This window comes from Hydra viridissima, unplaced genomic scaffold (assembly GCF_058129835.1).
Source record: "Hydra viridissima isolate aposymbiotic clone 2 unplaced genomic scaffold, HvirCarnegie_v1 scaffold_3, whole genome shotgun sequence".
Taxonomy (NCBI): Eukaryota; Metazoa; Cnidaria; class Hydrozoa; order Anthoathecata; family Hydridae; genus Hydra; species Hydra viridissima.
The window spans coordinates 13,392,031-13,418,290 of NW_028324302.1; the positions used below are offsets into that span (position 1 = coordinate 13,392,031).

The 26,260-nt window shown below is 28.1% G+C and overlaps 3 protein-coding genes across 7 annotated transcripts; 1 reads left to right on the forward strand and 2 right to left on the reverse strand.

The window, feature by feature from the left end:
* Window positions 1-2,070: 2,070 nt before the first annotated feature.
* LOC145180493 (uncharacterized) lies at window positions 2,071-7,056 on the reverse strand. Of its 2 annotated transcripts, none has more exons than XM_080055391.2 (3): window positions 5,203-7,056; window positions 3,487-3,529; window positions 2,071-3,387 (listed from the first exon to the last, which is right to left on the reverse strand). In XM_080055391.2, exons 1-3 carry the CDS (start codon window positions 5,441-5,443, stop codon window positions 2,220-2,222), a joined length of 1,452 nt encoding a protein of 483 aa, XP_079911517.2. In that variant the 5' UTR covers window positions 5,444-7,056; the 3' UTR covers window positions 2,071-2,219. The 2 variants fall into 2 exon arrangements, with proteins under 2 accessions (XP_079911517.2, XP_089937100.1); XM_090080974.1 differs by lacking the exon at window positions 5,203-7,056 and adding an exon at window positions 3,711-3,848.
* A 161-nt stretch (window positions 7,057-7,217) lies between these two features.
* On the reverse strand, window positions 7,218-15,108 carry LOC145201995 (G protein-coupled receptor kinase 5-like). Of its 3 annotated transcripts, XM_090082241.1 has the most exons (18): window positions 14,998-15,108; window positions 13,386-13,465; window positions 12,702-12,788; window positions 12,058-12,170; window positions 11,834-11,911; window positions 11,279-11,385; window positions 10,846-10,938; window positions 10,249-10,312; window positions 9,995-10,135; window positions 9,573-9,763; window positions 9,398-9,435; window positions 9,203-9,292; window positions 8,834-8,922; window positions 8,608-8,727; window positions 8,386-8,523; window positions 8,139-8,276; window positions 7,883-8,029; window positions 7,218-7,711 (listed from the first exon to the last, which is right to left on the reverse strand). In XM_090082241.1, the coding sequence occupies exons 2-18, from the start codon at window positions 13,435-13,437 to the stop codon at window positions 7,658-7,660; spliced, it is 1,740 nt and encodes a 579-aa protein (XP_089938367.1). In that variant the 5' UTR covers window positions 13,438-13,465; window positions 14,998-15,108; the 3' UTR covers window positions 7,218-7,657. The 3 variants fall into 3 exon arrangements, with proteins under 3 accessions (XP_089938367.1, XP_089938366.1, XP_089938369.1); XM_090082240.1 differs by lacking the exon at window positions 14,998-15,108 and having other exon boundaries at window positions 13,386-13,656; XM_090082243.1 differs by lacking the exons at window positions 13,386-13,465; window positions 14,998-15,108 and adding an exon at window positions 12,938-13,123.
* A 6,074-nt stretch (window positions 15,109-21,182) lies between these two features.
* Window positions 21,183-26,157, forward strand: LOC145180439 (uncharacterized). 2 transcript variants are annotated; one of them, XM_090081152.1, is made up of 8 exons: window positions 21,183-21,342; window positions 21,837-21,976; window positions 22,349-22,444; window positions 24,623-24,708; window positions 24,844-24,896; window positions 24,986-25,026; window positions 25,564-25,734; window positions 25,888-26,157. In XM_090081152.1, exons 1-8 carry the CDS (start codon window positions 21,303-21,305, stop codon window positions 26,044-26,046), a joined length of 786 nt encoding a protein of 261 aa, XP_089937278.1. In that variant the 5' UTR covers window positions 21,183-21,302; the 3' UTR covers window positions 26,047-26,157. The 2 variants fall into 2 exon arrangements, with proteins under 2 accessions (XP_089937278.1, XP_089937279.1); XM_090081153.1 differs by lacking the exons at window positions 25,564-25,734; window positions 25,888-26,157 and having other exon boundaries at window positions 24,969-25,005.
* The last annotated feature ends 103 nt before the right edge of the window (window positions 26,158-26,260 follow it).

Below are 26,260 nucleotides of genomic sequence, written 5' to 3' on the forward strand. Positions count from 1 at the left end.
ATGCACTAACGATGACACGTTAATTTTTACTCTGTTCTAATTCATCGTGAACTGGATGCAGTCAACTTTTGGTGACTAGAGATTCGTTACCTTTATCGACTTCCAAAAAAAATTTCCCAAACACTTTGTTATTAGCTTTATAATTTCTCAGTGACATAACAGGATGTCGTTTCAAATACTTTCGCAGTCTTTTCCTGCTAGTTAATTATACTTGTTAAAACAATTTGGTATGATATTTCTTTTGCAGAAGTCAAATACTGCCACTCTAATAGCCATAATCGTCAGCCCATAGAGTAATATCAGCATTTTAAATTTAATTTTTCAACTTGTTTTTGCTCCTCAGAATGCACGTTTCAAAATCTGGCAAATAAATTGACATCATTTTCAAATGAGGTTTTTTTTTTATGAGGCAGAATGTTTTGGAAGTCGCTAACAATTAGGAGGCAGAAACCACCTGCGACTTCCGTCAGAAAACATTTTGGAGACTGGATGATTTGGAGATCACCTCAAGTGGTTTCTGCCTCCCAACTAAAGACGTTACTTTTACCTCCTGCTGCCAGAAGTAATGAAGTAGAAATAGAGGAAAAATGTAATGAAGTAGAAATAGAGGAAAAAAATAGAGCAAAAAGCGATAATTTCTTCCCCATTGAGTACTTAAGAGTAAACAATATTGTTTGCAATCCTTGGTCTGTGTTATGATAACGAAAGTTTTTCTTTTTTCTGCGCGTTTAAAAACAAGAGAAAGTCTTATTTTTGTTTTATATTCTTTTTAAAATAGATTATTAAATAAAATCATTGTTAGAATTAAAATATAATTTAAACTTATTGGAATGACATTATTATAATGTCAACTTAAAACTTAAGAGTAGTAAAAAAAAACAAAAAACTTTAAATCGATTATATCTCAATTAAATATTTTTAACCTTACGAGTTTTTCCGCTGTCCTGATGATATTAAACAACTTCAAAGATGGGAAATGAAATTTCTCAAAAAAGACTATTTAAGTAAATGACCTTAAACACCACATTGTGATTTTTTTTTAGTTTTACGTTGTTAAAGATAGGTGCTAAATATTTTTTTAATCAAGGGCTTGTCATACATTATTTCGGAATATTGCAATGCACAATTTAATTTCAAATTAAATATTTAGCTAACAGCAGAGTTGATAAACGGTGAAAATCTTCTCGCCTCCACCTTTCCATCGCAGGCATCGGAGACCTCTTCCCAAAAGTTTTCGGCGGCAGAATATTTTTGCTTCTGCATCCTAAGGAAGAAGGCATTTAGGAGGCAAGATGATTTGGAGATTGCTTCCCGCCGCTAGGAGAAACGATGACAAAGGCCGAAACTTTCTTTGACAAATAAAAAAATTTCATCGTTTGTTTTTAAATTAACAAGCAATTTGAAAATTAATAGGTGCAAATATTGAAATTTTGACATAAAATTTGCGTTTGGTCGCAAAATTTACATCAGTAAAAACCTCATGATGGTTGTAAAATGTTTAATGAGATATTTACTGGAGAATAAAGATCTGAATAAATTTCGCAAGTTGGGAGGCAGAAGCCACTGGAAGCGGCCTCCAAAATATCTTTTGACGACGGCTATCAGTGGCTACTAATTAAAGCGGCCGCAGATAGCTTCTGCCTAGGGGATTAAAACTTTTTACCAAATATGTTAAGAAATTTTACGAAATTTATTTTGTGTTTTTGTTATTTAATGCTAACTTGTTAATTTGTTGGGACTGATTGTATTTTGTTAAAATTCTAACCCCAGTTAGAATTTTAACAAAATACAATATTAAAGACAATTGAAATGAAACAAAAGTATTTATCATGAAAAGTTCCATGATTTTTTTCTTTTTTCACCACTTGAGATGACTGTAGTTTCTCCCTCACCTGGATCCGTCACTGACTAGATTACATATTTTAAATAAAAGTTGCTACTTAGTACTGTGCTGGTAAATCGCGTAAAACTAGTTCGTAAATTACTTAATTAAAAAAAACGCCCTGGATTCTAATAAGTTCAACTTTAGATACTTGTTTCTTTTAAATTAAAAGAAAAAGAAGAAACCAGTTTCCTTGGTGGAGTTTTTATGTCAAAAGTTCTCAAGTAATTTCTTATATAATTAATGAAAACTACGTACAACTTTTTGATTATCCACTCTTCGCAGTTTTCAATTTCTTAAATTAAGAAAGGTCTCGAAGCCAATTGTGAATAAGAGGTTATGTCTCACGATCCTCGTGTATATTTTGAAAATGACGTTTTAAATTGGACTTTTGTGAAAAGCATTTAGAACATACTTTACATTTATAAGGCTTCGCACCAGAATGCGTCGTCTGGTGTTTTGAACATGTGGCTCTGTCCGTAAAAGTTCTTTTGCATGTCTGGCATTGATGAGGTTTTTCATTAGTGTGGATTCGTATGTGAACGGTAATAGAAGACTTGTGTGCAAATGTTTTCCCACAGTATTCGCATACAAATGGACGTTCCTTGGCATGTACTGCCCGGACATGGTTTCGACGAGTACCTGATTGGCGAAAACAAATATCACAATGGGGACATTTAAATGGCTTTGCCCCAGTATGAATGCGTTCATGTGTATCTAGAGTATACTGCCGTGCGAAACATTGCCCACATACTGTGCATTTATACTTTTCTTTACTTGGAGAAAACGTTTGTTTCTTTCTACGTCCTCGTTGCGAGACTTGACATTGCAATAATATTTCTGCAGCCTCTCCTAAGTATTTCATATTAGAGGTAGGTTCTGACACAATTTCATACCTGTTCAAAAGCTCTTCGTCGCTTGAATTACGCCAATAACTTGGCAGAGGGTTCTTACAATTGTGATTGCTTTTACTAACACTATGGACATTCTCGATGTGTTTGCTTTTTTGCGACGATAAAATATATGGGTGAAAAAATATTGGCAGAGCAAATTGTTGATCTACGTTGTTCGAAGTTTGATAATCATGATGCAAGTTTGCAAGATCTTCATAATTTGATAACATTACCGGTGGTAGTAAACTTTCTCCGATCACAGGATTTAGTTTGCTCCACCAGTTTGGATGATTCAGCTCTCTCCAAAAAAAAGTTTGATTGTCTTTTAGATCGTTTTCGTTAAGAAAAGATTCGATCTGAGAAGCATTCATTGTTTTTCTGCAAAACATACTCCCGGGTAGGTATGCTCCATTAGAATCGTGATTTTTGTCATCAGATCCGCTTGAAAGCGATTCAAAGTTGTTGCCATTTTCTAAGACATCGTCAGTAATAGTCGGATAGATAATTTCAGAAAACTTCAGGTTGTTTAGAGCATCAGAAGACGAACACAACTCAATTAGGTTTAAAAAAACTGTTTCACATTCGCTAAGAGATGCAGATGGTTCCTCTGATCTTAATAAATAAAAAAAAATTCATGAAACTAAAGAATTAATTTTGATCTTTCTTTGAATGCAGACCTTGTTTGAAAGAATAAAAAAGATGCGTTCTCACCTCTCTTCGTAGATCTTTGTTGACTCGATTACCGATACAGGCTCTGAAAAAAAAAGTCATTTTTTATAATATATAATTTGTCCTTATAAAACATATTAAATCAATTTTTTCATCCAGAGAAAACTTTATAAAAAATACCACAAATACTTCTAGGTTGCACAAAATACCATGACTATGTTAAACGAAAAAAAAAAAAAAAAAAAAAAAATTTTGAAAATACACACGTATAGTGTTGATAGCGAAGTCATTTAAAATTGAGTTCTTTTGCATTTGATTTCATTTTGAATTTGTCGAACCATCAGTAGATAAACTTAAGGGTATAAGATAATTAATCTATAATTTATCTGCACAGATACTACTCTGTAATATAACAAGTTGACAACTTTAAGGAGGATTTTAAGGATTAAATTTGCATTTTTTAGAACGCATCTCTCAATCATGCTTAGAAATAACGAAAAACTGGACCTTATATGCACATTTCAGAAGATCTTGGAATCAAACTTTGTAAAAAAACAAATTGTTTAATTTTGCTTTTCTAAAATCGCCTTTGGTATTAGATTTGCATGCACTGAAACTCATGTAATGAGACTGTTACAATTTATTGTTAATTTTAGAAATATTGAATAAAAAGACTAATTCCGAGACTTAAGGTGAGAGAAAGTTTCTTTTAAAAAGTTTGAATAAACTTCTACATTAAAGAAATTAAAGAGTTCCGTTAATCAAGTTTAATTCGATATTCTTTTATATATATATATAATTTTTCTTTTCATTCAATTTTCTCCAGTTGTTCCAACGTAATGTAGCAAAACGACGGCGCTTAAAAAAAAAAAAAAAAAAAAAAAAAAAAAAAAAAAAAAGTTTTAGCACAACGGGACTGGGTTAGAGTGCTTATGGGAAATAATTTACTATCACCTTTTCTATGTTAAATTCTCTTGAAACCAATACCGTGATGATTGATGTCATTTTAACAACGTCATTTTAACTGTTAATTAAAAGGGCTTATCTACTCACACGCTAGGCCGGCCGAGGCTGGTACAGCAAGCGTTATATTTCATTCGTTGTTTTTTATTTTATAGAAAGTAATTTACAACATTAAACCAGTTTTACAAATGATATTTTGTTTATTCCTTATTACTATCATCTACATTTTTTGGTCGATGGCTTTGGTAAACTGCGAAAAAAAACTTATGTTTTAATAACCCTCAAGGTTTAATGATTAAGCTGCAGTCTAAAGATATTCACAGCAGCTGTAATTTTAATCGAAAAGTAAAAATGTTGAACAAGAAAAACAAATTTCCTCTAAGTAAATAGAAACATGTAGATATCTTTTTGGGAATAACAAGTAAAAAGATACACTGACCAACTCTTTATCAAAGGTGACTTCATACTGAGGTGCCTATCTCCTCTGTTAGCCAGAAAATCCAAAAAGTGTAAATTCATTTGCTCATTTTCCTCTAGATATTTTTTTGGTCTAGATTTTTTCATTTTTCTCCAGATTTTTTTCATTCATTTCCCTATAGATTTTTTTTTCATTCATTTTCCCCTAGATTTTTCTAGATCTATTCCCCTAGATTTTTCTAGAATATTTACCTATAAATCATTAAAAGTTTAAACGCTATAACTACATTCGTTAAGCCATAAAAACGATCTGTGCATGGTATTCAAATTAGTTGAGGATAAATGCAGACGCTTTTCGCCACCTAGAAAAAACCTCACCTCCTACAAGCCCTTTCGATAATGGCTCTTCTATTTTATTGATCAATGGCTGATTATTTCTGGCTTTAGATTCATCATCACAGATTTGAACATAACTTTGACAAGTATCAGAAACTGCCTTCTCTAAGGCTTGCCTTTTACGACATTCGGTAGTTTTTTGACTTTCGTTGTTTCTTTTCGATAAAATTGACCTTTCGTATTGCTCCGTTTTCTTATTTTTAAAATCCGCAACTTTATGCATATTAAGAAATATATTACCCTCTTTTGCCGTTTCGTTTACTTAACGACAGGTTTTTGAATTCGATTTGAAATTCGAAAATAAATGGAATCTTATTTTTTCGAATACATTTACTTATTTAATATATATAATTTAAATCCTAATACAGTTGTATTATCGTAGTAAGATCGCTCAAATAGAAAATTAAGGTTGTTGACAAGTATGAGAACATAAGGCTAATTTTCGTATTAAAACCTTCATATAAAGGGATGAGATCTCATTTAAACTGAATGTCTTTAACTAAAAAAAAGTTGTAAAATGATTTTTTTTCAAACTACCAGTTTTCTCGATGTAGCGTCAAAAAATTACATATAATTATATATATACGAAAAAACTTCTAAAGAAAAGGACTTTAATAAATTATTAATGATTAATTTCTATTGACTTTTTTTTTTACTACTTTCTTTAGGCTAAATCGAGGTGGGACGTAACTGTAAACTTTTGTTTTATACATCCCACTTCGCTTATCTTGTCTATTTAACAGCATTAAATTTATTATTCTTTTTTTTTCTACTAATCTCAAAGCAACTTTTATTTGGTAAAAAGACCGATTTCAGATTTTACTGCGAGAATGAATGACCATGCAACAGAGAGCTAATTCTGATTTAATTAAGCATCTGGGAAAGAGATTGAGCTGATTTTTTTATAATTTAAAGATACGTAACAAATTTCACTGAGTAATAAGAATGGATTGAGGGTTGTTAAATCTCTTTGATAGATATCGTTCATCTATGCTATATCAAATAAAACGGAGAGTCATATTATGTATAGCATTTTTGTTGACATCGACGAACTTGATAAGTTTGTCAATATTAAGTTAATTTTACTAAATTAAACTCAACCTTGCTGTTTATTTTTGTTTCTCGTCGAGTTCTTTAGAACTTTTCAATCGTTTTCCTAAAGAGAAAACGTTGAGTCCATGACGTCCAATGTTGTTTTTCACCTCCGTTTTTTATTATTTTATTGATTTAATAAAAATTTTCTGTAAAAGTCAGAAATTGAGAAATTTTCTTTAAACAATAATCTCAACATGATTCTTACTTGCCCAAAATTAAAAATTTTTCACAGATTCAAAAAAGAAATACTGAAACTCGCTGTTATTTATTGGAGCGATAAAACTGTTAAAGCACTTCTCACAGCACAAAAAATCAGTTACTGTCTAATAATGGACTCTTAAAACAAAGGTCTCACTTATTTAAGCTTTTTTAAGTTAACTTATTTAGTTTTTATCGCGGACAATACAGGACGATCAAAACGATTACAACCCACGGTATTTTTGAAAATGACAAAAGACTAAAGCTTTTTGATTTGTTTTCTTTATCACCAGCTGGGACAAGTAAATACCCTTTAAAACCCTGGGAATTTAAATTATATTTTGATTACCAGCTGATTCCTAGAATACGCGTATTAGAAAATATGGAAATAAACTACTCCATACACCACTATAGATCTATTTGTATTTGAATAAAACCATGAAGGTACATAAAGTTTCGTCCGAAACAATATTTCAATCGAAAAATTCATTAAAAATAAAAAAGTTCACCATTATAGTGTGTAGAAAAAAACAAAAATGAAAAAATAAATCTTTGTGCCGCCGTAAACTATTTTACGTGAGGAATTTACGGCGCCTGATTGTTTAGCGATTTTTATTTTACTGCAATATATATATATATATATATATATATATATATATATATATATATATATATATATATATATATATATATATATATATAAATCAATTCACGAATGAAAGTACAGAACATTAAAAAGTGTATGACTATTTAATACCCACACACACGCACAAAAATGTTGACGGCTATAACTACATCTAATATATATCTACTAAAACTTCACAAACACAATAATTATATGTAACTATCAATCAAATTTCATTCAAGTCAAAAATTTAGAAATATTTACTGTACAAAGTGAAAACTGTTATAGAGCGCGCAGCAATATCAGAAAAGTACACTATGTCTTATGTGTACATTAAATGTGCGTTAACCCCAAGAAACTAAAAGCAACTGCTGGACGTTGAAGCTTTAGCAAATATAAGTAGCTATATATCGTCGCACTTATTTGAAAACTAAGTTAAGGGGAACCTAACTCTCCCACTTGTTTCCCATTGTTTTATCGCCTGAAGGCTTTCTCCAATTTATACTCTTTTCATAAGCGTTATCCAGTACTCGATGAAGGCTGCGCAGGATCTGTTACAAAATTTGCTTTACCCTAAAAAAGGAAAAATTATTTGAAAATTTATCACGTCATCCACGACTGCAATTAGTGAATCTAAGAATTAAAGCAGATTCTGGCAGAAAATGATGTGTACTTTTTTTATGTTGATCAACTTCTTATAATGAAGAAAAAGCAAAAATAAAAGTTAGGTTAAATACTATCTACTTTTCGTTTTTTGTTTCTTGACATGAATATCGAGCAACATGGGTCTTCTTGGTCTTCCTCAGGAGGTGCATCACCGAGTAAATCTGATGTTGGTGTGCTATTTGGACCCCAGACATTCAACTCCTGGAAACATTCTGTTTCTAACATCTAAAGTATGCAAGTTTAAAGATGAATTCTGTTTTAAGACCTATTTCAATTAAATTTATAAAGTTTTTGGCTCAACATCACAACTTTGTTACAAATTAGAACCACAAACCTCTTTCTGCCATGGTATTGTTACAGAACCAGTTGCAAATTTTTTGTAAAACAAAGCATCAGTTTCGTCTAAGACAACTCCTTTTACAGTGGAAAACTGCTCTATATCTAGTACATCACGACAATATACTGCACGTGGCTATTTGCATGAATAAAAAATATGTTTAAAATTTTACTAAAAATTAAACGGTTGAATAAAAATTATTTGGTAAAATTTTTATAGATATGAAAAGTACAAGCAATCTTACATCTGGTGGAAACGGAGGCTTAGCTTTTCCAGCTTCTAAAAGCTGCCAATTAATAGTTGAGAAAAATTCATGTTCTTTTATATGTATATTATCATTCTCTCTGCACCCCAGTCTATTGTGGTAGTCTTTTTCTAAGAACTAAAGAAAAGTAATCCAACCAAAAATATATTAAAACAATATTTAAAAACTTGTTTAATTTTTTATAAAAAAAAGTTTTCATACCAGCTTACAAATGCTTTTGGCGCCATCACTAAACTTATCACTGTATACTTCTGTATCTTCTGTTACTCGCCTCTCCACTTCTTCGCGTTTAACTTTCTCTTTTCTTGTGCGAAACGGCGTCTGAGGTAGAAAATCTTCTATACTTATATTACTCCATAATCACAAAAGATTTTTAAAAAAGTGCTGAAAATAAATAACAGCTTTTTAATGCTCATCTTTAACTTACCTTTCCTTCTATCATTTCATAAATAATGCATCCTAGTCCCCACCAATCAGGTGAGAATTTGTATCTTTCATTGCGGACAACTTCAGGAGCTAAAAATCAAGCACAACTATTTTTTATACAGGAATACAAACATAAAAGCATGAAACTAAAAATCATTAAGATCGCTCAATAAAATGATCTCATGACATTGTTTTAATTTGATTCTGAAACGCAATTGCTGCATGTTCAGCATGAACTGAGGTGTATATCAGGATTGTATTCATTTCAAAAGGTTTTTTATACATAAATGTAGTTAAATTTTATTATAACTGATGTACACTTTGCAGCAGTTCTCAGATAAAACATTACAAATTTTTTTTTAAGGCTTACCCATATAGCCAACAGTACCAACACGTCCTTTAATAGTTTCATTTGTAGGTACATATACAGCAAGACCAAGATCTGATATCCTTGTGTGACCTAAAAAATTACAGGAAAAAAAAAAGACTTTTTTATTTGCTTTTATACTTTAAACTTTTACCTTATCTTTTAATGTTATTGTCAAGTTTTATAAAAGATGTATACCCAAGTCATCAAGAAGAATATTTTCTGGTTTCATATCCCTAAATAGATTTAACATACATATTTAAAATACAAACTAAAATTTATCAACCAGAGCAAAATAATAAAAATAAATTGCAACCATAAGATGCAACCCAGATGAATAAATTTCTAAAATAATCTATTACTAAAATCTCACCTATATACAATTCTTAAAGAGTGCAAATATAGTATGCCACTTGCAATTTCTGCAGCATAAAAAATAGCACGTTCTTCTTCGAAACCTGGATTACCTATGTTGTGAATGTGAAACTTTAAATCTCCACCATTCATTAATGAGAGCACCATACATAAAGCATCTTTGGTCTCATGAGCATATGCTAAACTAACCTAAAAACCCACCAATTGAAAGTTAAAGAATGTTAACAAAAAAAATTAGATCAAATAAACCTAAAAAAAATGTAACCATGTAAGTAGAAAATGTAGTTATTTATAAAGTATACATTTTAAGACTGCTCAGGATAAAAGAAAATTCTAGTCTATTCAAATAAAAGTCTATTTAATTAAAATTTTCTTTATTAAAAGATTTGATGAAAATAAATGAAAAGAATCAAAACTTACTACAAATCTACAATCAATTTTTTCTAATAACTGTTTTTCATTTAATGCCATTCCCTCTCCTTTGCGCTTTTTTATTCGTTTTTTCTCAAGCTTTTTCATTGCATACATCATACCAGTAGCACGACTTTGGCAAGCACAAACCTTTGGGATAAAAAAAAAAAATAGAATATAGAACTTTACAAACTATGATGTGAGATTTTTGTGAAGCATAGACTATTCTGACTCTTATTTTGTTAAAAAAAGTAAAACCGTACTTCACCAAACCCGCCTTTGCCAAGCACTCTGTAATGTCGAAATAAATTTTTGGTAACTGGAGCTCTGTAAAAAGAGAAAAACAAATTTAACAATTTAAAAAGTTTCTCTGGATAAAGATGTTACTAATTTATTTAATTTTAGTAAAGAGCAGAAATAGCTGTTAATTTAAAAAATCTATATACTATTTATTTACTATTTTATCTTTTTTTGTTAAAAGACTAAAGTTGCTTAACCAGTTGTCATTAGTTTTGATAATACCTCTCTATAGTATATTGTTTAAATTAGGTTTAAATTAAAGTTTAAATTAAGTTTAAAAACTAAATTCACAAAAACTACATGAAACCCAAGATTTACTCTCAGCTAAAATTTACTTTTGGAAGAAATTAATAGCTAATACCAATCCAATCATATATGCTTTTTCACAACACTTAGTGCAAATCTAAATTTGGAACAATCAGAAGAGAATGTTCTTAGTATCTAATGAAAATAAGTACTGTTTACAAACCATTTGAATGCTTATACGAGAATTGTGTCAGACACAATTCACTTAATTCCATAGATGGATGAAGGTGCATCACAAAATTAAAAATACTTACCTTTCAAGCATCTTCCACTGTAAATATCGTTTAAAATGATAACTATTTAAAAAATCTTCGAATGGTTTGCCTTTCAAATAATTCTGAAGTTCTCTAAACACATATACACATAGATACATATACATTTATACATATAGAATAGAGCTTATTACACATAAATGCACACATATCTTTATGTGCTGAAATTAATATCTGTTTGATGTTAAACTCAAGAACTTAAATTAAGTTTAAAACCAACTTATTGATTTTAGGAAACAAATTTAATCCAAAATAAGCAATATCTTGTTACTAATCTTAAAATATCCAATAAAAGATTCTTTTGTTTCTTAAAATCCATAAAGTATTAAAGAAAGTTAGCCTCTGAACTTAATATCAAACAGAATATAAAATCTAGAGATATTGGTGAGATGAAAATATTTGCTATAATTCCCACCTTGCACAAGGCACAAATATTGAGTGGCTTGGTCCAGTTACAGACTGTCGGCGTACAAGTTCAATTGTATCTGTATTGACAATATCTTTAAAAAGGTTTTCTCTATCCTAAAAAAAATGAGCACTTGTTATTTTGAGAATTTTTTTTTCACGATTTCTTTCTAACTTTCTAAACATAAAAATATCCCAACATATACATTAAAGTATTTTATTTCTACAAAACAACTTTCTGAAAAATGGTTAAAACAATAATTCTTTTACTAGATTATTGTAAAATAGATTATTTAAAAAAAAAACCATAAGAAAATAATTAATCAGGCATGTTAAAGACATTCTTTACCAAAAAGCAAAATTTCTCTTAAAGGAATATTACATAGCCTAGCATTCAGCTTATTAATGATTTAACATTTTACTTTCTACTTTTCATTAAGCATATAAAACATGTTTAAACTAGTTTTTTTTTATTTTTAGCAAACACATGGATATGATAATATTTATACATATACTTTTTTTTTACAACAATTATGTCTACACTTTTAGGTAATTAGAAAACTACCTCTATTTGTAAATACTGAGAAATCAAGTTAGCTGCTTTGATTTGCCGCTCAGAATCAATTGAGCATTCATATTCTTCCTAAAACAAAATATAACATGTAACTAAGAAATGTAGCTCATATAGTCTACAAAGATTGCTGTACAGATGACAATGGTGATAATACCGAAAAATTACAAAGATTATGCTACTATTAGCTATTACTTGATATACATCTACAAACTTACAGATGAATGGAGAAAGTCTATGATTGTTTTTAGCTTGCTATCCAAACTACAAAACTGCTCAAACAATACACGACCAATAGGTTCTTTTTCAGCTACCTGATGAAAGGATAGATCTAAAGTAAAAAATTTTTTTAAAATAACAAAATTTTCAATAAATAAAAATCTAAGTAAATGTTAACATTTATGAAAATTTCATATATTAATTAAAAAGATATCAACATTTCAAACTTAAACTTTTAACCATCATAAATTTTTTCCTTTGTATATTTATATTTTTCTTATCCGTTTTGTAAACTATCATTGAAACTCTAACCATTATATACAATAGCAACTAAAACCCATATTCATTATGCAGACCATCATTAGGAATTTTTATCAAACCACTGTTATAGAATTTATCTTTTGATACTTAAATCAAATTTTATTGCTCCTATAATTACTTCTATCAATATTTTAGGTATTTTTGAATCATAAAGGCTTAAACATTTTTGCTGTCATCAACCGTAGTTTCTCTTACTTTGGATTTTTAAACCACTTTTAGTTCTTTTAAACTAACAGTAATTTTTAAAATCTAACTATTAGATATTCTTTTTTTAACTTATTGGATATTCTAAAAAACTAGGAATATAATTGTGAAAAAATACCTAAAATATCTTTTAAGTGTTTGCATTTAGATATGTGTGGAAATTTGAGCATTTGCTTCCATTTTTTACTCTTTCCTTTTGCTCTACCTAAAGTCAAAAATAAAAAACTGAAGTTATATAAGGTACAATTACCAAATATTAACAATCTACAATTTTGAAGTCTCTCGGGAGTCAAATTACTTCTAATTAATATATTTTTAAAATTGTATCAAGAGTGATAAATGAATAACACAGACCTTATAATAAACAGTTTTGAGCAACAAATATAGCTTGGGTAAATAACGAGTCCAAAAGTTAGAGATATATATGTGTATGTATATATGTATGCATGCATATATGTATGTATGTATGTATGTATGTATGTATGTATGTATGTATGTATGTATGTATGTATGTATGTATGTATGTATGTATGTATGTATGTATGTATGTATGTATGTATGTATGTATGTATGTATAACTTAAAGATTTTATGTATACAAAATTGTTAACAGTACTATGTCAAATAATGAGCAACAAAAAAATTATCCAAAAACTTAATTCAAAACCAATATGAAATAGTTTCATCAAAACGCCAGCTGGTATTTAATTAATTTTGTATTATACTTATAGACAAATAACTTTGGTACGCTTTTATTTGAACTAAAAAAAAACTAAATTCTTAAAAAATCAACATTTACTTACTTTCTCTTGCCTTTAAATAAACAGTATTTGCAACTATATTTTCCAGCTCCATCCATTTAGCTACGTTTTCCAAGCTTGCACTATAAAAATTTGCAGTTGAAGTTAATGCGCTCCTTCTTAGCTATCTACAATAGTCACAGCATTATTCAGTTGGACATTAAGTAAACAAACATAAACTTCAGCAATGTCTTCCGTAACTTTTTATGACTCTATTTTATAAGGGAGAATATTACGTTTAATAATAATAAGGAGATGGCAAGAAAACGAAATTAACAACAACTCGCTTAACCAGGTAATAAAAATGGTCAAGTAATCAAAATAAAAAGGAATTAAAAATATATCAACTTGTCCTTTTTGTTACAAAAAATTAATAGATAGGAAAACATCATTAAAGATTAAATCAATAAAACTGATGCATTAAAATTAAAAAATTACATTTAGCTACTAGAAAATAAGATTTTAAAAAATATTTTACTGCTTTTAATAAAAATGTTATCTTTGAATATCGAGAATGCAAACAAATTATTGCTAAAGATCGAAAAAAAAAACCTAGCATTGTTGAAGAGTAAACGTTTCAAACCGTTTTTTACATGTGATGGAAGATCGTATCAGGGAATAGAGTTAGCGATAGCAGGAAGAACTTTCGCGTTTAGCGATTGCAAAATTTGATCTTTTACTATGACTTTATTAAATATTTGAAGCCGACATACATGTGAATATAGTTTTAGCGTCTGGGAAACGCATTTTATTATAACTTTAAAATCGTGGCGCGATTAAAAAAATTAAAACAAAATACAGTAGTTAAGAAAAAAAAAAGCCAACCCAAACAACATGCTGTTTAAATTTGTATTGATCAAAACATCAGAATGTTTTTAAAAAGTTTCTGATGTTTTAGTTAATGTAACTTTTAAGCAACGAAAATTAGGCCATTGCTATTGTAATTTAAGTAATTAAGACACACACATCTATATATATACACACATATATTTATACATATATATATATATATATATATATATATATATATATATATATATATATATATATATATATATATATATATATAAACTTTTTAGCTTGATCGATTATTTTGGAACCATATAAAAACCTGCCATAGTTTTTTTAACCCTGCCTTTACATTTTTAAAAATAATTTCACCCGTTTGCACACACCCGATAAAAGTTTTTTTTATAGAAAAGAAACATTTTATCGAACTTATGTCTGGGAGTTGCCAGCTAACCAAATAAATCATAAACAGCAAGTTTAAAAAACTGTACGTCATTTATTTAAAAGAACTCTACAAAATAGGGTGTTCTGAAGAGATTATAAAAAGCATAAACACTCAGATTACCAGATAAATAATTTTATAATAAGAAGTTTTACTAAAGGAAATGTTTTGTGGTAAATAGAAACTATGAAATTAGCAATTCATAACGAAAAGAAAAAAAAAAAAATAAAATGGTAAATAACTCTCTAGTTTCATTTAAGATGTAAACAACCAAGAGCAATTTTTTTTTTTTAATTTGTATTATTCTGAGCAAAAATGAAAATTGAAAGAAAAAAAAAAAAAAAAGATAGAAAGAAATGAAAAAAAAGATAATACAAGTAAAACCTCGCTTTCCAGCTTCCTTTGTTGACCCTCTTCGATATTCATGGAGTTTGCTCAAATAACTATATAGGCATGACCGTATCACGTTTAATATCCGTTGTTTATCGAATACGTCTAAAACGCAGCAAAAAAGATATTTCGAAGTATTTATCATTAGACTGAGAGTTGTCTAGTCATTAGTATATCACAAGTTTAGTTTTTGTTTACGTAAATGATATCGTCATTTTACTCTGGTAAATTTCGGAAGAGGAAAAAAAGGAAGGACTTTTACTTGCCACGTGCTTCATTATTTTTATTGCTTTAATCGTTAACCAATTATTGAAACAAATTACTTCAAAATGGTTTTATTGCTGCAAGAAGCAAAGTATTAAGAAAACTCTTTTATAATTAACGAGACTGTGTTGCATTTAAACGAGACTGTGTTGCTTTTCGTTCTGATCTGAAACTGTTTTCTTTTCAAACTTGCATCTGGACTTTTAACTAGATTTAAAAATCATTTACTTGGAAATCTGGTTTAAAGTAAATAACAAAAGTAAAAACTTATGTTTTATTTGAATTTACAGCGCATACTTTTCTATTATACGTTCTTGATTATAGTTGACTTAAAAAATGTCAACTTTACTAATAAGTTAAAAACTCTGCTAACAGCATATTGAAATGAAACTTTAAAAATAAAATAGTTAGCTTTAAAAAAGGAAATGGTTTTACAAATGAGCTATTGATAAGTAATGACTTTGTTAACATAACAAATTGCTAACAATTGCTTGTTACCGTTAATTTGAGCTATATAAAATAACGAGTTTTTTTAATTCAAACCACACCACTTCCATTAAAATTTATATTATCAAGTTTTTTGTTATTTTATTATTTTAATTTTCTTAATTTTTTTTATTTTTAACTTTTAGTTTAACATCTAAAGTTAAAATGCATTCATACAGCTTTAACGTTGTGTTCACATAACCTCACCCTTCTAGTTCATGATAAAAATGCACGAAATTATTTTTAAATTAAAACGAAAACTCAAGTTCAAAATTAGTTTTAAGTTGGTAATGATAAATTGTCGTATGTTTGTTAATATAAAATTACATCTTCATCAGCGACAAATAATTTCACAATCTTCACATTTTATTTTAACAATCTTGATTATGATTAAGGAATAGAAGATATCATCAATAGTTGACATCCCAACGGAAAATAATCTTAACAGCCCTGGTTACAGGAAGAATATATTTTCAATGTAATGAGTAAATAAGGAATCTTAATTCACAAATAAACCTATGATTGGACTTGACGATTTTTAAAGCCGAAGTTATTAAAACCATCGAAAGGAATAATACATCTTTTCAATTTTTGTAACAGCAGTGCTTACAATTCCATAACTATATTGTAAATACTGAAGTATTAAAATTCTTTTGACGCATACTCTGATTTACGATTATCTACTGTGCAGCTGTTACTATTATTAATATGCATTATTATTACTATTAATATGCATTATTATTATTATCATTATTAATATGCATTCTATAAAGAATGTTGAATTTTTCTAGCACAACACACTAACTCCAAAAAAGGATACGTTAGATTTTTAAAAAAATAATTGTAGCTTCAAAAAATGTTTATATTTTTGCTAGAGTTTCTTTTAAATTCGTTTTTAACAATTTTTTTTTGGTGTATAACAAATTCAACTTTAAGCTTTTTTTTATGATAAATTGTATTAACTTGAATTTTAAAAAGTTATCTATGAATCTTAAGAAAACTAACACCAACTTTAATGATGTACTCTGCATTAAGATAAAAACTCATACATAAAACATAAATTGTCAATCTGATATGCTTATAAGCTTGTTTTTGTAACATAAACTCAAGTCTTTGTTTTTTGTTTTTTGTTTTTTTTGCTTTACCATTAAATTTGGCTATTCAAATTATAAAATGGATGTCATGAGCCCTTTAACAGCTGTTTAAATTCTTATTTCTTAAGATGCTTTAATATAATAATAATGATGCATGGCTATACTTTATTGATAAAACTATTTTTTTCGTTAAACAATACTTTTTTGATTTATGTTTTTATATTTAATTACTTTAGATCTCTGATCTTTAGATCTCTTTAGATTAGATTGTATCACTTTTCACCGAGATCGTTTAACTGCTTTTTGTTGAACTTGTAGATAACATGATATTCTTATCTCATTGGTAAACCACTTAAATTTATATCACATATGCTTCTTATTAAAATAGGTAACACTAAATGGTTATGCTCAATCAAACTGTGTAATTTGGGTTGGGGAGGGGGAGAGTGGACAATTGCCCACTCTTCTCTAAAACCCTTAACTTACATTCGTGTATGATCTTTATTTGTGTTGTATATATTTTTTTTACACATTTTGTATTTATTTTGCTAAAAATAATCTTAAAAAGGATATGTAAAACAAATGATCAACATTTTTTCATTTTCAAACCATTCATATATCATTCCATGTTAAACTACAAGATTAGGTATAGAAAATGCCTAAATAACGGAATCTTCCAGGTAGAAAATTACAAGAACCTTGAAAATACATAAAAAACTTGTTCGATTCACATTTTTTTACCATTTCGATGTGAATTAGACATGTATGGCCCTTTTACAACGTCTATTTATAGTATCAGTTTTTATCTGTTTTTAACATCCATTTATAAGTAATCTGTTTTAGCTTGATTATGTTTTTGGAAATTTAGAAAAAATATACCTTATTAAACAACTTTCTTGTACTGATGGCAGGTGCTAAGCTGAACGCTAATGGTTTACTAATGCCAGGTACTAAGCAAGTATGAATAGCTTACCCTAAGGACTCTATAAAATTATTTTTTTAGCTATTTTAAGAAATTGCTGATACAAAAACTATATAAATTGTTGAATCTTAAATAATTTTACATAATAATACAAGTGCGTTTAAATGAGTAATAAAATTCTGCAAAATATTCAAAACACGAAATAACCATTAAAGTAGTAATTCTTTAAAAAAACTCATGCACGGATTTCGGTGAAGATAATCAATCGGCGTTTTAATCTTATATATTAAACTTTACTGCAAATTATTTAAAATTGAAAAGTGAGTTCAAAACCAATTTTACACATAATTCTCTTTTATATAAAATCAGAAAGGAATTTATAGACGTTATTTTTTTTAAGTCAGCTTTTTTGTTTACTGAAGTTGGCATTTGATTCCTTTCAGCACTGTCATGTTCTTTTACCTTCTCCACTGTACTTTTGGACGCTGCAGATGTTTTGATCAGATCCCTTGTGGGTAAACCCATCAAATTTAACATTTTAGTTATTACTCTTCAACTTTGCATTCAGTTTTAAAACTTTTTTAGCCAAAACTATTTTTGTTCACTTTGCCTCAAAAAAGCACAAAGATTTTTAAGTCACGCAACCATTCTAAAAATATGTCCGCGAACAGCTGCTGCACTTTGTGTTCCAAAATATGTCCGCGAATAGCTGCCGCACTTTGTGTTCCAAAATCTAAAAATTGATTAAAAAAGGGATAACTGTAGAAAACGTCGAGGAAAAATTTAAATAAATTTTTATAACGTTATCAAGAAGGATTAATATTTCTAAGTACAAATATTGTCTCTGAGAAAATTGCAATTAAAACTTTCAAAAGAAATCTAAATTTAAAAAAGTATTTGTATCATGAGTAATAATAGTAATAGCATTATTATTATTAAGAATATTTATACAAGATATGTAAACTTCATCTTAAAATAAATTAATACTTCTATCAATGTTTGTCCTTTGTAAAAAAATAACAAGCATTTGAAATAAGCAAACACAAATAAGAATGAAAAATAAGTATAGGTGCAATAAAATCTTCAATTTTAAAATTTACTCTGTGTTGTGTTGCGCTCGCTGTTTGTTTAGATCTAAAGTAAATATCAGAATAGCAGCTGCAAATGGTTTAAGTTACAATATATCTCAACTAATTATAACTATATATATATATATATATATATATATATATATATATATATATATATATATATATATATATATATATATATATATATGCACACACACATATACACGTGTAAAATTTTAAAGTACATCCTTATTACTAGATCAAAGTATCTTTTACCAGTAAAATTACTTTAATCTTATAATAAGAATGTACTTTTAAAAAAGTATCAAATGAATGAAATGTAAAAATCATTTTATTCATTTGATATTAAAATCAAATGTGAATAATCCGGTATACAGTGTAATTGCAATAGGCATCTATACTCAATGATATATATTGACTAGATGTCTAACTTCACAAAAATTCCTTAAAAAAAAAAAAGTTATTCGTTGTGAGAAATAATTTCACATTAAATAATTTGTTTGAATTTGAGGGAGGAAATTTTTTTTGAAACCAAACAAAAAGTTTAACAAATTGAACAAATTGTTTGAATTCGGATGAAATGAAACTGACTTTTTAAAATTTTTAGTAATGTTTTTGCTGCAATTTTTTAATGTAACATTCAAAAACAGAAATATTATACGAAATACTCAGAATTATTATCGCCTCGTTTTTTTTTCAGCTTGAAAGGACCTAAAATATTTGGTAGGTAAAAACTCTCAAGTAGGTATTATGTTTATTGCAATAGAAATTGAAAATAAGATGCCATTTGTAAATATTTAACTACACAAAATCAATTATCGATATTTAAGGCTGTTACAAACATGTAAAGAGGGCGAGGTTAAGAGAGAGGGCGAGGTTAAGAGAGAGGGCGAGGTTAAGAGAGAGGGCGAGGTTAAGAGAGAGGGTGAGGTTAAGAGAGAGGGCGAGGTTAAGAGAGAGGGTGAGGTTAAGAGAGAAAAGTTAAGTAAAGTAAAAGTCAGAAGGGACAACTGGAGTTTGTATAAGAGTTGATATATATATATATATATATATATATATATATATATATATATATATATATATATATATATATATATATATATATATATATATATATATATATCCGGACACGTAGAGACAAGAACGATTAAAGAAAGAGGAGGAAAATTTTTTTATTTTTTATTTCATTTTAAAGTTGAGACTTTGTTATTGATGATAACGTTATATGTTGAAAATTATTACTATTAGATACAGCAGGAAATATCGCGCGCAAAGAAAAATACGCGCGTAATAGAATTTAGTCTAAGTGGCCGTTAACAGAAGCTAGAGATATCCCTACATTCTTTCATACCAGATCTTTTAAACCTCCGAACCACCAACACCTTATCCCGTAGCCCTAATTTAAGAAATAAATTTTAAAAAACCCGTTAAACGTAATGACTCCTATCGCTTATCAATTGAATTAAACTAAACGGTTCTAATCAAATATTTCTTGCTAATTTAAGTTTGTTGTGGTAATTGAAGCATCATGTATTTTTAGTAGGCTGTGGTTCGAGAGCTAGCTAAAAAAATTGGTATGTATGTATGTATGTATGTATGTATGTATGTATGTATGTATGTATGTATGTATGTATGTATGTATGTATGTATGTATGTATGTATGTATGTATGTATGTATGTATGTATGTATGTATGTATGTATGTATGTATGTATGTATGTATGTATGTATGTATGTATGTATGTATGTATGTATGTATGTATGTATGTATGTATGTATGTATGTATGTGTGTGTATGTATGTATATATGTATGTATATATGTATGTATGTTCGTTGAATGTTCGTTGAAAACATGTATGGTAAAAGTTATTTTTCTGATACAAATATCTTTACACATCGAAGAAAATTTTATTAAACGTAATGATCGGGGGTATACATACTACCATCAACAGGCGACTTAAGTTGTTCACATTTTTTTTACTTAGGGGTGTGAAGACAAATGCGAATGACAGTGTTGGAAACAGACGGAATCCAAATTTGGAGAGTTTAAAAAAATAGTTGAAGAAAGCGATGGGCAATTTTCCGACGGGTGTCGTGTGTGTGTGTTTTAACTACCTATGTTTTAACTAGGCGAAGAGAGACCAATTTGAATAAAAAGTTTCTTTTTCATTTAATGCGATATATTATACGATAAATGCAATAATAAAAAAAATTAGTTGTAACGTACACTGTTTTTAAGATTATAATAAAAAAAAAAATTATCAGTGGTATTTATGGTAGTGCTAAAATGTAAATCACACCTAAGTGGAGCTGATACCGACGACGATTTCAAATTTTTTACGATTAGGCCCGAACGATTGTAAAATCACGTGTGAGTAAATCCCTCCAAAGAAATAATTTTACCTTTTTAATTCTATCTGGATCTATTGGGCTGCATTCACGATGACAACTCGTTTAGATGGTAAAATAGCTTTAATAACTGGTAAGTTTTATAAAATTGGCCATCATATTTACCTAAAAATATCTAAATGTGAATGGTTTATATATAATTATTATTGGTGAGTTTTTTCCTTGGTTTTCTATTTCGCTATAACAAGCAAAACGAAATTATAGAAAATTGCAGCTCTTATAGCACAGTTTTAAAAAGCTAAATTTATTTTATTAATTGCTATTACTTTTCACTAAATTTTTTCCGAAAAGCTCTTTAGATGAAGAAAACTCAGATTGCTAAATATATTTCTTAGCATTTTAAGCATATCATACCTAGATACAATGTTACATAAAGCTGATATAAAATAGTGCTGATACAGTAACAGAAAACTCATAAGTGTTTTTTATCTTTTATCTGTTTTATAAAACACCCATGGAGAATGTATTTACTTTTTCATAAAATCATAAGTGCAGAATGGCTTGTGGAAGTTTCACTAAAGTGGCGTTGTTAAATTTTATAATTATTTCGTGCATAAAATTTTTCAGGAGCAAGTTCTGGTATAGGTGCTGCAACAGCTATTCTTTTTGCAAAACTTGGTGCTAAGCTATCTTTATGTGGAAGAAATGAAAAGAACTTAAAAGATGTTGCGAAGCAATGTGAAGAAAATAGCAAAGAAAACTATAAGGTAAATATCTAGATATTCTTTTAATTATATTTTTAAAGCTTAGTTATATATCTATAAAAGGTGATAAACAAATGAACCATAAAATAGCCATTATTCTTTTTATTCATCAGCTATAAGCTTTATGTATATAAATTTGAAAAATTCATGAAAATTACAGATCCTAAGGCACATGAAAAAGATTTTATTGTTAAATATATATTTTTTCTTAGTTAGAATTTAAAAAAACCAGAATCCTAAAACCAAATGAAAATTGTTTGCTTGTTTCATTATTCCTGATTTCATAAATTAATAATTGGAGGAAGGAAGAATCACTTTGTCCATCACTTTCAACTGAAGTGTTTAAAGTTGTTGTTATTTTTTTTTTTTTTGCAGCCTTTTTTAGTTGTTGTGAATGACCTCACTAATGAAGAAGACACCAAGCGTCTACTAGATGAAACAATTGAACATTACAAAACTTTGGATATCTTGGTATGGGTGTATTCTCACTAAATAGTTTTAATTCATTAATATTTTTCTGTAATATGTATGAAATGAATTGTGTGTGTATATATATATTTTCATAGCACCAGGTTCAACTTCTCCCCTTTTTGATTTTATTGTTTTTATAACTAATTACAGGTTTCTTTGATGAGTTATTTCCAATATAGAACAGATATGAAGTCATCAGTCATCAAATTAGTAAAAATACGAACAAAAATATAAAAAGAGCAAAAATAATAAGTTACTGGAATTGTTTTTATATATTTACATTTACATTAAATATTACATTTTATCTATACTAAAAGTAGCAAAGCAGACTGCACACCCTCTCCTATGTTCAGCACTGGATCCTAGGAGACAGTAATACATTTTTACAAGTGGGAGAATATAGCAGACGATTTCGTGCACTTTCATCTTTGTATTTAAATGCATATTGCAGCAGATCAGAAAAATAAATTTAAATTGCTGCAGATCAGAAAAATTTTAAAGTCTTGCTAATATCTCACTTTTCTCAGTAGTTTATTAACAATGTTCTCATCACCACAATAATCACCTTGAAATAGTATATATATTATACCTTGAACCAATTTGTAAGTAGAGGCCAATAATCTAGAGGAAGTCTCTTAAGTAGTGTTGCAATCCCCAAAAGTAGATGTAATTCTGGAGGTCAAACAAATTGATGAATTTCAATTTCTGGATTGTTTTTCTAAATAAACAATTCAAGAATTAATCACATTTGAAAACTTTTATTGGTGTTCCATTTTTAATATTTAATTGGTTCATCAAGACAAACTCTTGTGAAAACCTATTATCATTTTATTTGTTTAATTTCAAATACAGAGATTTAATTATAAAAATATATTCAAGAAATCACATGTTATTTTCTAAACACAACAAACAGCCGAATAACAAACTGGAATATAGTTTAATAAATGAGACATTTAGTTTCTTTTGACAGGTACATTTCTTTTCACATAATGATCTGTATAAAAGTTGCCAGCAACAAAAAAGTCATAGTACACTTGTTCCAATACATTTTTTTTTTTGTTTACTAAATATTATGATGGATATTTCCATCATTATGCAAAGAATGGTTAAATGTTGTATTTCAACTATGCCAGTGCAGTTTAGTGTTAGTTATGTCACAGTTCAGTATGTCTCAGAGGTTTACTAGATTTGTCATCTTGTTCCAACAATCAAAAAATAAAAGGATTCCCTTATTAGAGTTGAAAACATGTTATATACAAAAATTTTAAATTCTAAATCTGATTTATATCTAAGTCTAATTTAAATGACAACCTCATGTCCGATATGAAATAAGCAAATGAAGTCCTTAACTTATAAGTTATTACTTAATGTAAAAATATTGCTTACCTGTAAATATTTTAGATAAAAGACTGTCTGACTAGTGCAGCAGTTGTGATAATATAAAGATTAATGTTTAAATATATAAATATTTCTTTCTTCCATAATTATTCCATAAAAAGTCATTTTTTTATATAAGAAAAATTCTTTTGTTTAATGATATGAAACCTAAACAAAACTTTGTGTAATAAAAATGAAGAATTGTTTAATAATCTAATTAACAATTTTGAATTTACTTAGTATTTATTAATCTTTGACAAGCAATGTCGAAAAGCAGAATCTACATATATTGTCTTTCACACAGAAAAGCAGAATCTACACATATTGTCTTTCAACTTGTCTTTTTAACATTAGGCATTTCAATAGTTATAATCTTAATTAATCATAACTTTAAAAATTAAGGAATCTTTCTAATTCTTAGTCTTTCAATCTAATTTAAATAATATTACTAATAAATTTGAGTTTTAACTTTCTGTTATTACATTTCCAGCTCAAAAAGTTCTATAAATCCTAAAAGTCTAAAGAAATTCTATAGGTTTTCTGAAGAGCATTTTGTCCAAGGTCTACCATAATCATAAAACATATCTTTTAGTAACTTTACTCATCCTGTTTAAGGGATGAGTGTAACTAAAATTTTTTGTTATGGTAGTTTTTGGAATTATGTTAAAACATTTAAATTTAAAAACACAAAATTAAATCGCAGAAGTGTGTAAATTTTTATTGTAATTATTCTAGTAATGGTTTTAAAAAACAAGAAGAAGTATGGTGACTTGCTAATGCTTTTGCCTACACTTTATATAGGTAAATAATGCTGGAATCTTATTAGTGGGTTCTGTTGAAAATATGTCCATGGAAACATATGATTTGCAAACAAATGTGAATGTGAGGTATCAGCCAACAATTTTAGATATTTTAATATTTTTAGGGAAAAAAATTAATACTTTTCTGTAAGGTACTTATGTAAGAATTTTTTAATTTCAGGGCTATTATCATCTCACTAAACTATGTATTTTTATTTTCAGAGCTGTGTATTATCTCACTAAACTATGTATTCCTTATCTAATTGCTACTAAAGGTTAGCTTTAAAAAATTTTTATAAATGTTACACATTTATGTATATATCATGAAATTATTACAGTTGCATTAGATGTTTGCTTGTTTTAGGAAATATTGTTTTTGTATCAAGTGTTTGTGGATTAAGATCAGTAAGTGAAAGAATTTAGTTAATTACTTCCTGTTTAAGAATACCTTAGAAAGTCGATATTTTTTTGTAGTTTGATCTCTCCATTAAGTTCATACTTATTATTTACTTATTGTTAAATAATTTCAGTTAATTCTGTTTGCATAAGATAGAATTTTTTACATGCAGTTTGTTGTGGTAAAATTAGTTCTATATGAGTGCATAAAACTAATTTTATCTTTAGCCTGAGCTCATCTGATATGATCTGGTATATTTAAATTGAATTGAGCTTCATTATTATCTAATATTTATATTTTTATTATTTTGCATAAATTTTTTTAAAAATTACTTTTAAAAAATTGTGTTTCAGTAGAATTATAAATACTTTTATTGGATAAATATTTGATTCTACAAAAAACCACAACTTACCAAAAAAAACTTATTTTCCCTTTAATAAAATATCTATAGAAGTTGTAATTAACATAATTAATATAATTTAATTGCTCATTTTTTATTTTATTATTTTTCTTAGTTAAATTTTAACATTTAAAACTATTTTCAGTTTCCTAATGTTGCAGCATATTGCATGTCCAAAAGTGCAATTGATCAATTTGCTCGCTGCATAGCATTAGAGTTAGCACCACAGCAGGTCAGAGTTAACTGTGTTAATCCGGGAGTCATCAAAACCGAATGCCATTTGCGTTATGCTATGGATGATGCGAAGTATTTAGAGGTATGCTGATAGTCACTTACTTTCAAAAAGTGTCTACAATTAAATATGAAGCATGTCTCTTTTAAACAGTGTTGGCAGTGTAATTTTTTTGTTCGCCTTTTTTTCTTAAAGCTGGGTTCGAGTTAACAGCTTAATATTTTCGTTTTGTTTCAGTTTTTAAAGCATGCAAAAGAAACGCACGCTTTAGGTAGACACGGCGAGGCGGAAGAAGTAGCGAATGCAATTGCATTTCTTGCATCAGATGGCGCTTCGTTCATCACTGGAGCCACTTTGCCTGTAGATGGTGGAAGACACGCCATGTGTCCGAGATGATTTTTTAATTGTTTAATTTTATTTGCTTTAAAATCAATAGTTGTATTTAGAATTTTTTTCTTCTAGAATGTAGAGCTTTTTAAAATCAAGAAATTATAAATTTATGAAAAACATGAAGACTACTTTTCTTTCATTATCATTGGATTAGTTGTAATTGTTTTATACAAATTCTTTTTTATACTAGAAACATGAAAACCATTCTAAACATGAAGGT

Excerpts from the sequence above, each read along its gene's own strand:
- LOC145180439 (XM_090081152.1), top strand. The coding sequence starts at position 21,303 with ATGACAACTCGTTTAGATGGTAAAATAGCTTTAATAACTG. Across the intron at positions 21,343-21,836 it reads TAAAATAGCTTTAATAACTG|GAGCAAGTTCTGGTATAGGT; the intron begins GTAAGTTTTATA and ends AAAATTTTTCAG. Across the intron at positions 24,897-24,985 it reads TTATCTAATTGCTACTAAAG|GAAATATTGTTTTTGTATCA; the intron begins GTTAGCTTTAAA and ends TGCTTGTTTTAG.
- LOC145201995 (XM_090082241.1), bottom strand. The coding sequence starts at position 13,437 with ATGGAGCTGGAAAATATAGTTGCAAATACTGTTTATTTAAAGGCAAGA. Across the intron at positions 11,912-12,057 it reads TAGACTTTCTCCATTCATCT|GAAGAATATGAATGCTCAAT; the intron begins GTAAGTTTGTAG and ends ATTTTGTTTTAG. Across the intron at positions 9,293-9,397 it reads TATTCTTCTTGATGACTTGG|GTCACACAAGGATATCAGAT; the intron begins GTATACATCTTT and ends GTAATTTTTTAG.
- LOC145180493 (XM_080055391.2), bottom strand. The coding sequence starts at position 5,443 with ATGCATAAAGTTGCGGATTTTAAAAATAAGAAAACGGAGCAATACGAA. Across the intron at positions 3,530-5,202 it reads ATCGAAAGGGCTTGTAGGAG|AGCCTGTATCGGTAATCGAG; the intron begins GTGAGGTTTTTT and ends TTTTTTTTTCAG. Across the intron at positions 3,388-3,486 it reads ACAAAGATCTACGAAGAGAG|ATCAGAGGAACCATCTGCAT; the intron begins GTGAGAACGCAT and ends TTATTTATTAAG.